Raw genomic sequence first — 11,191 nt, 5'->3', positions numbered from 1 at the left:
CTCCCAGTTCCAGCTCCTCTGCTGCTGCGTTTTCGGAGATGACTGGTGCAGACCCAAGCCTGCCTTGGCAGAGTGGATGCCAACCTGTGCCCCTGAAGGGATGCAGAGCCACGCTTGGTTTGCTGCTGGCGACGGTGGGGTCAGGCAGCCCGTGGCACCTGAGTGGCTCCAGGCAAACATGAAAATGTGCCGTTAGAGGTGAAGAAAACAAGTGGCCCCTGATTTTCACACCCCACTGGACTCTGTTGAGCCAGGTTTAGGCTCTTCATCAGCCCCATCCCCTCCTGGGAATCAGTGGGAGGCTGTGAGGGAAGGGTGAAGCACGCCAGGACACAGGTCTGGGGAGCACTGCTCTGCAGAGAGGTGGAGTCTAAGCCTCTCAGTTGTGGGGGGACTAATCCTACTCCAGTGAACCACTGGACCCCATGGCTGTCCCATGTCCCTGGTGGTCCATCTGTTTTCCAGCTGCTGGTGCTTTAAAATCAGTGTTTGGCTCCTGTGCCAACAGCTTTGAGGGGCAGAAGGGCTGCAGAAAAGGTTATTTCACCCATTGATGTCGTACAGATGCCGAGTTTCTTTCTGCTTGTTGCAGACCAGATATAGGGGCTGGGTCCAGCCTTGTGTGCTTTCCCACTGCTTTGGGGACAAGTGTAGGTGGGGAGCTGGCCAGTTCCTAAATATTTACCTCTGTCATACAGCACAGCTCCACACCAGTTGCTGTTTCTCAGCACAAGCAGGCTGGTATTAGCCATGGGATGAAGGCTGCACCCCTGATTTCAGTATCTGTGACTGCTGGAGGCTCAGAGAAGATGGCACAGCTCACATCCTCTTGCCTCAGTTCTCTCCAATGAAAAAAGGCTGGCAGGCTCATTTTCATATGTATGCTTTTTAATATCATTAATTCCGTTACACTACACACAACCAGTAACAATGATAAATACTGCAATGGAAATGTTAAAAAATATATTATACATGTTTCATGTTTTTGAAAAAAAAAACCTCCACATTTTTAAATAAATTAATGCATAAAACTGATGGTAGAAAAGAGAAAACCCAAAACAAACCACAACACAACTGATCTGTTTAAGGCAATACTCTACACAGACGGGAACAAAAGTACAATAGTGTGCTACATGATCTGAACAGGAAAAAAAACTAAAAAAAGAAAACCCATACAAGATGCAGATTGATGCTTCGGGAGTGAAAAAACTCCCCAAACCAGATAATAAAACCAATGGCCAAGTTAAGTGCAGCATTAATACACTCTGCATGTCAAATGATTAGCAGGTTCCTAACAAGGACTAAGGTCAAGCTACAACAAATTTATTTTCCTAATTAAAAGGTTATTCAGGTCAAACCCTACATTTAACTCTATTTGCATTTGGCTGTTTCAGCTATGTTTCACTATATGCAAGGACAGCCAGAAATTCATCTCCTGCTCTTGAGATTAACACAAAGGTCGGGAGGTCTCTCCTCCTGAAATATATTTCCATTAAATAAATCCAAAAAGGATCTTGCTTTTGGTGACCCTGAAATGCCTCTAGACACCCCCTCCCCTGGGTTGCCAGGCACCACATGGGGAATGGAGACCTGGAAAGCATTTGCTTAGGATGAGGTTTTTTTTCCATGCTGAGGACACAAAATGGAAGTGCAGATTTGATCCAGATTTGGAGGAGTGCTGTTTTTCTGTCTGCCAGAAATGTCCATCTGGAGCCTGCTGAAAGTACTTTGCCAGCATGGGAGAAACCCATCCTGTATCCAGGCTCTGGATACAACCACAACATTTGCTATTAAGGTTGGTGCAAAGCTCCACACCTGCCTGGACAGCCAATGAACCCCAATTATTAATGCAGCCCAGAACTTGGCCACTGGAAGATGGACAATAATCATAATGCCAAAATATCCCCTTCTCCCTCAAAAAAGAAAAGAAAAGGGACAGTAGCCACTTTCTGCCAACTTCCCCAGGTGAATCCCCATCAGCTGCCACCCATGCAAGACTGGCAGTGCCAGATCTCACCAGCATTAACCCAGTACATTCCCAGTAAGGTGCATGGCTGCAAGGTGCTGCTGGGGGCAAAGAAGCTTCCTGGGACATGGTCACAGCCTCCTGTACTGCCCTGCTAGAGTGTGTGGGAAGGAAGCCATGGTACACAAGGAAAGAAACCCTAGTGGAATTACTAGACTGGTGCAGGCCAACAACTGTCCACGCTGCCTTGGGTTCAGGCGGGAAAGGGGGATGCAGAACTGGGCTGAGAATCACTTTGGTGCAACTGCCTCTGATGCTCATCACTAGTGCATGGGGCGGTGGGAGGAAAGGTGACGGCTGCTTTGAGAAAAGGGGAGTGGAAGGAGGACGTGTGTGCAATATAACAAGGCTTGCAATTCTAGCACTAACCACTGGACATGGATACCGAAGATTACCTGTGACAACTAGCTATCCTTCTACTGCTGCTGCTCCTTCCCCCACTTACTGATCTGATTCTGCTTCAGTTTGGGAAGCCATGGCTGTTTGGCATGATGTCCAGTGCCGACTCACCCACTCCAGTCCTTACCCTGCCATGGGGTGATTCTGCTATAGGTTGTACACTGAGGTCTGGAAATCACGTTAGGCACAGACCAGCTCTGCATGACAGGTAGCACCGGCTTTCAGACCCTTCAGAAAGCTATTCAATGGCAGCTGATTTCCTTTATTAAACTGAAGGTTCAATGACCCCTGTGGAAGGAGTAAAAATGGTTTAAAAAGTGCAAAAAGGGCGTGTGCGTGTAGAAATTCTGAATTGTCTCCACAAGAGTCTTTCTCCCAGCAAAACTATAGCCCTACCAGCGTGTCTCGCAGCCCCTGTCCCAGTGCAGCAAGAACACAGCCAGCAGGCTTCCCACTGGCACCTCTGCTGCAAGTCTCCAGCCTGCACCAGGAGCACCTGGGCTGGCAGGTCTGGGACCTGGTGTGTGGGCCCCAGACCTCCCACAGCACTGAGACTGGGAGGGTGAAGGCCGGCTTGGCTGGCTGGATCTCACCACTTGCCTGGTGAACCCTCACCCTCACAGCCATCAGGTGGCTGAAGAGGAATCCCAGCCTGCTGTCTGGCTCACAGACCACCCTGTTCATTGGATTTTCTGCTGGTCTGAAGTTTGCTTGGCGTTTGTCTCAGGACACACACAACTACAAGCCAAACACAGCTGCTACCATAGCTTTTCCATGCAAAGAAACTGAGCAAAGAAATCTGTGAAGTGGGGATGGAGAGAAAGGTGACAAAAAACAGAAGGTCTGTCATGAAGAGTGCTTGACCGAGTTTTTCAGCTCTTTCCCTGTGTCTGCATTACATCTCTCAACAAACTGTGTCTCCCAAATCACAGAGGCTTGAGGAAGGTGGGCAACAAATGGAGTCGCAGCTTATTTGGGTGGCAGAAGCAAGAAGACAGCCTAAGTGAAGAGCAGTGCTTCCCAGAGAGCTCACCTGAGACAGCTGGATGAGCAACCGAGGAGAAATGCTGCTCTGGGAAAGTAAAAATCTCATCAGGTAACAGGACTTATCTCAGCATGGCCTTTGGGTGACCTTTTCTTTTCCTAGTGCCTGCTGTGCTGCTTTCCAGAGACATGCCTGAGACAGTCACATTTTAATGAGGTTTATTTTGTACTTTCCACTCCCTGATCCAATCCCACCACCTGTACCATGAATTTGTTACTACGGAAATGGCTCAACAGACCAGGCGCTATCAGCGAGGTGGGCACCTTCCACAAGCAAATTCATCTTTTGTTGGAGCAGCTTTTTAGAGAAAGCAAAAGGCTCGAAGTTACCACAAGTGGCGAATGGGTCTGGGAAGCAATGGGAAAAGCTGCTCTCCACGAGCAGCAGGGAAAGGTGCTGTCCTGCCAGCATCCATGCTGCTCTGTGACATGTCTTGCTGCATGGCCACAGTGCTCTGCTCTGTGTAATTCCAGTTAGTCCCAGCCTTTGCCTCCCCACCAGGCTGTCAAAGCAGTGCTCAGCCTGCTTTCATCCTGGGATTGCCAGCAATGTCAAGTGGGGTAAAGGAAGGGATGTAGGTGTAATTTTTTGGGAAGCAATGCAGCAGTTAAGCTGCACAATACAGGGAGTTAAGATATCGATGACAGCCCCTGTGGGAAACCTCTTTTAATCTTCTGTAGGTAATTCCAGGTCACAAAGTCTCCCTCTATGCTACATTGCTGGTCCTTCTGCTTCAGAACTTGCATGGTTCTGTAATGGAGCTGGGTTTGTCTCATGAGATGTAGTTCAAGGTTTGGAGCAATCCCTCTCACAGCAGTCTTGAGAGGAAGTGACAAGGATGCCTAGAGCCTTAAAATGAAGATCCTTCCATGCCTTCCCAGCTAGCCCAGCTCACCCTGTGGCACTGCCTCTCTATACAGATGTTTCTTTCGAACATGCAGCCCAAGCTTGCTGAGCTGAGCAGCAGCCAGGTCACAAAGCCTACTGCATTCTAGGTAAGAGTGACCAAATCCCACATGGGTTTGAAGTGAGAAAGGAAAAGTAAAGGAGGAGCCCAGGCAAAACCACCAGTTTAATTGATGAGATGGTTGCTAAAAGCAAGAGCATGAAACTGCTGTTGGAATATCCCAAAAATGAGCCTTTAAATGCTCTGTTCCCCCTCATCAGTACTCGCCATCCCAAGCTGCACTCCTAAATTCCTTAATTCTGCTATCAGTGGATGGTGCTGTTGGGCCAACAAATCTTCTTACATGTTCCCTCTGGCAGCAGGCAAACTCAGAAGCCAATTGTGCAGGAGTCAGCTGCCAAATAACTAGAAAACACATCCTTGCCAAACATCTTCCTCCACAGTTGTTTAATACTTCCACTAACCTTCACCCTGCTGCCTTCTGGCCTGTGTGAGCAACATCACCAACTGGTAAACAGAGGGAAAGCAGACTAGTACTCTGAAAACAGGAATTAAATTTCTACAGCATAGTATTTACATCCTGCCTGCAGACCTATCCTATTGTTGGTGCCTGTCACACACTCAGCAATGTCCATGCAGGGTGGTGGTTGCATCTTGGGGAGACAGGTTTCTCCCCCATGCTGCAGAAGGGAATGAACATTGAGAGGGGATGTGATTTGCCTGAGGTCAGAGCAAATACCAAGTGCCAGCAGCAGAAAGGGACCCCAGATCTCATTTCCGTGCTCTCACAGTCCAGCAGACCCTCCAGGGTTGTATTTGGGTGCGGTGCCAGCTCAGGGACATGGTGTTTCTGGTGTGTACATCTGAAAGTGAGCTTTGCTCCCTGCTGGCATCAGCACTGCACTGAGACAGATTAACTCAGACAACTGGGATCTGCTCTAGGCCAATACAGCACTTGGCAATCTTTCTAGTTACTTGTTTTCCTTTTCCTGTTGTTCCATCTGTTGCCCAGCTGGGTCCTTCCTTTCTTCAAAAGCATCCTCATGTTTCTGTTGAGTCACACACAGGGCACTGCACTTTTTAAGCCTCCTGCGTGCTCTGCACAGCTTGCAGGCCAGCCCAAGGACAGACTGTGCATGGGAAGGGAAGGATCCTGCTCAGGACTGCAGACACGTGTCTCAGCCAGCACACAGCTGAACACAATGGGCACCTCCTTTTGGGACAAGAGCTAGCGAGACAAACCAAAGGAGCTGAGTCCATCCTGTCCATGGGGGAGCTGTCTGAAGTCCCTTTCAAAGCCCATGCAGCAGGCCCAGGCCCCAAGGCATCTGCAGGCAGGACAGCCAGAAGAGCACCGCAGACCCAACGGCCAAGCGCACGTTAGGGGCAGACATGCAGCAATGTCAGATTTGATCCTGTGACTCTTCCAAGGGTTGGCTTCAAGATGTGTCTGATAAGACATCAAATGAGCCTTCAAAATGGTCGCAAGGACATCAGCCTTCTTTCAGCCAAAGTTTCTTTATAAACATCAGAAAAGCAGACGACCATGACATCTGAAGTCCTTCCTCAAAACTAGGAGGATGTTCCTCCTCACAAAGATGTCTGGAAATGTGGAGTTTGCAGACCAGAGAGACAGAGCAGAGTGCCGACCCCCTGGTGTTCAAATCCAGCTCACATTAAAGGACATTATCTGATATTTTATCAGATTAACATCTGATAAAAGGAAAGGACTTGCTTAAACTCAGGTAATTTGGTGACTGGCATTACATAAAAGCTAACAAAAATCCATTCTGGCTTTAAGAGGCATCAAATACAAATTCCTTTGTGGAGGCACCAGCATCAATATCCTTAAATCCTATTTTCATGGTAATTTTGATGGACAGCGATGCAGCATTTAATACTCCATGGTGTTCCTCCCTTGGGTTTTTGGTACACCTTTGGACTGAAAATGGGGTCAGAGAAGACCATCTAATTTGGTGCAAAGACTGGAACACGGAACGATTCTCTTTCTTGCCTGCAATCTGCATTTTGGAGAATACCCAGCAGCTCTGCAGATTTTAGGGCTTTAAAATGCTGCAGTAGAGAGTCAGGGTCCATGCTCTTTCCTTCTGCCCTCTCCTGGCCATGGTGGCAGAGACTGGTCTAAGGAGAGCAGTGCCAGAATAGCCATGACATACACCTTCCCAGGAAGTCACCACAGCATAACCTCCAACAAGGGCTGCTTGAGCAGAGAGGTTGAACCAGATGATCCCACTGTGGTCCCTTCCAACCTTACCCATTCCGTGACCTTGTGATTTTGAGGGCATAAGGAAAACCTGCTGGTTTAAGCAAGGGTCTGAACACAACAGACCAGACAGAGGGAACCAGCCTAATCTGTAGTTAATACATACCAGTGGGCAGTACACCATATTCCATAACCAGCCAACAAACATCCATAATCATAACCTGCTTAAGGGGCTGCAGTTCAGAAGCATTAGTGTTCAATTTTCTGTGATAGCCAGATGTGCATTGCCTTAATCCACTCAGCCTTTCTGATAATGACCCTACACAGGTAACTACTTATCCCCACCCTTTCTACTTTATTCCCCTAATAAAATATATGAACACAAAGCATAGAGAGGAGAAGCCAAAAAATTGCCATTTTATGGTCCTGTACTGTCATGCCAAAACAGCTATTTGTGCAACCAACTCCTTCTGTGCACAGGCAAAAACATGTGGCTTGTGCTTCGGTTTGTATTTGGAGGAAGCACCAGGTGTAACATCTGATTTCATCTCCCTCCCTCCCTCCCTAATGGGTTGTGCTAGAAGCAGATGCACATCACACAATGCAAAGGGCTGAAGGCAGTTGCAGAGTTGAGGAATGCCTCAGGGCACATGGCAGGCAAAAAAACAGCAACAGGGGCAATAAAAGGACTTGATCACAGTGCCATGGGACAGTGGTTATCATAGAATCATTAAGGTTGGAAAAGACCTTCAAGATCATCATGTCCAACTGTTAATCCAGCACTGCCAAGTCCACCACTAAATGAAGGTCTGTCCCTGAGAGGAGAGGCCTTAACCCTGGGAGGTAACAGTGTCAGCAAGCCTCATTCTGTCCTAGAGTGAACAGAACAAGTGCTCAGTTATGGCTGGACTCAATGACCTTAAGGGTCTTTTCCAGCCCAGATGACTGCACGATTCTATGATGGCAGCATGACAGAGACCTGTGGGACCTGCAGTCCTCCATGGCTGACTCAGGAAAGCAGATGACTTGTTGCTCTAGCAGGCACACTGACATGCTCCGAGCTCCTGAGCAAGGGCTGTGGGAAAGGCTGAGCGTGTGCTGCCTGGCTGGAAGGCACAGAGACTGACCCAGGAGGGTAAATGTGATGAAGACATTCCATGGTACCAATGCTGAACTGCAGGATCAATGCAATGAAGACATTCCATGGTACCAATGATGAACTGCAAAGTCCCTCTTTAGAAGAGTTAAGATATAAAGAGCCTTGATCGTGTCCTATAAGATTTGGTTTGACTACGGTGTTTCAATTAGGTTTTGACTACATTCCCCATTAAAAAAACTCATTAAGGAATGTTATCCCCTTTTATCTTTCTCTCTACACAGCATTGATAGAGTGCTTCCCCCACCTCCAGACAACTTGCTAACCTCAATCTGAGCTGTATTTTGGAAATATTCCCCCTCAGCACTACCAGGTGGTGAGAAAAGGAGGAATTCATTTGAGGAACACTATTCCTACAGGAGTTGGCAAGTTAACCAGCACTTCTGCATGAAGAGGCAGGGATGCCCAGTAAACAGCACCACTCAAGTCATCTTTCTATGGCCTGGAGCCAGGGTGGTAGCGTGCTGTTTTAGGGAGGGGGGATAAGCACAGCTTTGAAAGTTGCCAGTGAATAGTAAAGCCCAGGAATCTTGTGTACCTGCTCTTTCACTCATGCTGTGGATGGTACTGAGCTTTGCACTGCACAAAGTGAATCTCCAGGAATGTTAAACAAACCTCCTCCTAATCATGAATAGGATTTAAAGGTTCAGCTCACTTCATGCAGATTTCAGATGGAGGATGTGTCTCTTGTGGTGGAACTCAGGCTCTGCCTCATGACTCAGGAGTTGTGATGGGAAGCTCAGAACTGCTCTCACATTTTCCACTCCCCAGGTTACAAAGCAAGTGATGACCCAAGGCAGGTGGTCCTTTCTCCTGATAGGGCAGGAAAACACACAGTTGTGCCTGTGGCAGAAGATTTCAACACAGAAAAATGTCAGCCCATCCCCTGCAGATGCTGAAGCCATCAGTATAAGACTGTCCAGGGAGTGGACACGTTTCCCAATTACAAAGTGATTTTGCATTCAAAACAATCTGCTGGTGAACTGGCAGCTCAGTCCAGCAACTTAATGTAACACCAGATTTCCTGACTATTCCAGCACAAGATAAACACATCTGCTATGACATGGGACAACTCAACACAGACCACCATATCTGGTTCACAAGTGGGCAGAGATGGGGTAAATTGTAGTTTCCTCTCATGGGTATTTTTCAGCTGAAGCTGTTCATAACCCTTCTGTTGCTGACAACTTCCCTGAAGTCCTTCACCACCACACAGATGACTTCAGCATTAATGAATCTCTCCCACAGGCACCAAGAGACATAGTATCAAGAGAATATCAAGAGTCAAGCGCTGTTCCAATGCACTTTCTTCAACTACCTTCTACAGCACTGATGTTCAGAGTGTACAGCTCTAGTCCTGTCTTGTGCAGGACTCATTTCTTCTTAGTTGAACAAAGTTTAAGATTTCTGGAAAGAGACGGGTTGCACAGGAATTAAGTATAGTCTGAAGTCAGAATACACGACTGAACTGAACCAATGAGTATGATTGGTATTCCTGGGCAAGGAGTGAATCCCTGAAGTGCACAGATGGATTGCAGATCGAATCTGATGCGTTTGTTTGGTGATAATTTAATGTGGCGCTAAGGGTAGATTGCATTGGCTTTGTGATGAAACAGCTCTAGCTAGTACTGACTCACAGTGAAATGTCACCTATTTGTCCCTTTTGTGAGTGAATGAATTGTGTCATGCTAGTTCTGGCTAGCCTTGCCATAAGAAAGGATGCCCTGGTCCGTTCCCATTCCTGTGCCTCAGTTATAGTATCATTTTGGTTATGTAAATGAAACATGTTTAGTGAATGAATTAAGAACTGACTTCCTCTCATTGGTAAAACATTTTGATACCTCCAACTCATGCTAATCTAGCAGATGGATTGGTTTCAGTGGGCAGGATCACCTGAAGCCCCATCTGACCCTTCCCATTCTGGAAAAGACACTTTACAAAATATCCCCAGTGCCTAAACTAATCAAGGAGGTATCTCTGGACCCCTCTGCATTCGCTCTCCAGACCAGTCAGTTCTGCCAGGCACTACCTGGCACTTTGAGCAACTTCTCTTTTGTTTAACCATAGTTTAAAATAACTTATCCACCAATCATAAAATGAATTTTTTGGTTTCTCCTGGCTCCATGAACACAAAGAGGTGCACGTCCTACCATAGGAGGAAGCAATGGCTGTTAAGTTTTACAGTTATAGTGGAAAGCACTGATCACAGCCTGCCGGCCTCACTACTGGATGTGACAGGCGGTGGAGGAGGTGGCTTGGCAACACATGCAGGTAGGGTTGACCGATTTAGGGGGGATTAGGTCGAGGTCCTCGTCATCTGGGATCTCATCTAACCGGTACCCATCCTTTAGCAGCTGGATGTTCAAGTCTTGGTTGATCTGCTATAGACAAAGAGACAAACAGTCAAACACTCGAGACTTCTTACTTCTGGTGGTCAGAAGATCAAGGAGGTCCCTTATTCTGGGATATATTTCCCCATCATTAACAGCTGGTCCACTAATGAAACAGTTCCAGTTTTTGACCACAGGTGAGGGGAGGGTTGCCTTCTGTACTGGCTTCTTCCAGGATAGGAATATCTAGAGTGAAATATGCTATTCTATTCTGCAGTATTTCTTCCCTTAAAACAAGCCCTCATTTAAAGTAATGTAACAATAATATTTACTGGCAGCTGGACAGTCACCCCTCTCAGTCTGAGGCACACTACAGCAGTTAAAAGATGGCAAAGTTTGGCTCTTTGTGATCTCAGATCCAAGTGCTGGACGAACAACACTTCGTCAGGGCACAGAGACAGCTCAGGTCATCTGATCTAGTCCCTGCTCTTAGCTGTTTCTCTGTGCTTCAGAAGTATTTTGCCCAGAAAAGGATACAGGGGGGAAGAGTTACCAGTGGCTTGTGTGCAGAATGGCTGCTCAGCACCCTGGATGTAAAATCAGATCCTGCAGAAGCAGTAGCCAGAGGCTGAGCAACTAATTCATTAGAGAGTTTGGGATTATAGTGAGAAACAATGTAGGATTAACAAGCCTGGGCTTCCTGCCTTTTCTCTTTGAAAGGGGAGGAGTTCATATCTGCAAGCCCTCCCTGGAATTTCTGCCTACTCCAAGTAAACACACACTGGGTGACCCTGACCACTGCAATAACTGGAAATCACAGCACACCCTCAGATCATTTATTTGTGTCCTTGGCAACCATATAGTTGCTGAGCTGCTGTGACAGACAAAATGATGGTTTTGCACCACATGGGCCGACACTTCAGGACTAAGCAGAACTGGGAAAAGCCTGAGTGAAGCCAAAGGTACCTGTGAAAACAGCTGATGGGCAGATCCCCGTGCCATGGTAGTGTAGGCATGAAGCCAACTGGATCACAAGGAAGAAAGCAACATGACACAGTTTCTGCCATGGCCCCTTCCAGACTCACAGAGTCTGTACCACCAGTA

The 11,191-nt window shown here is 47.3% G+C and overlaps 1 protein-coding gene across 2 annotated transcripts in view; it reads right to left on the bottom strand.

The window, feature by feature from the left end:
* Positions 1–870: 870 nt before the first annotated feature.
* FAM219A (family with sequence similarity 219 member A) overlaps positions 871–11,191 on the bottom strand; it is a 53,026-nt gene continuing 42,705 nt past the window's right edge. Inside the window, exon 6 of one of the 2 annotated variants that reach the window (XM_008927723.4) lies at positions 871–10,138. In XM_008927723.4, coding sequence (XP_008925971.1) covers positions 9,980–10,138 — 159 coding nt within the window. In that variant the 3' untranslated portion in view covers positions 871–9,979. The remainder of the gene's footprint in view (positions 10,139–11,191) is intronic. The other variant, XM_018077234.3, reaches the window with a different exon arrangement.

Source organism: Manacus vitellinus, unplaced genomic scaffold, assembly GCF_001715985.3.
Source record: "Manacus vitellinus isolate BGI_N305 unplaced genomic scaffold, ASM171598v3 scaffold_36_pilon, whole genome shotgun sequence".
Lineage (NCBI taxonomy): Eukaryota > Metazoa > Chordata > Aves > Passeriformes > Pipridae > Manacus > Manacus vitellinus.
Note: the sequence above shows the minus strand (reverse complement) of the source record. Positions and strands in the feature narration are given on the sequence as shown.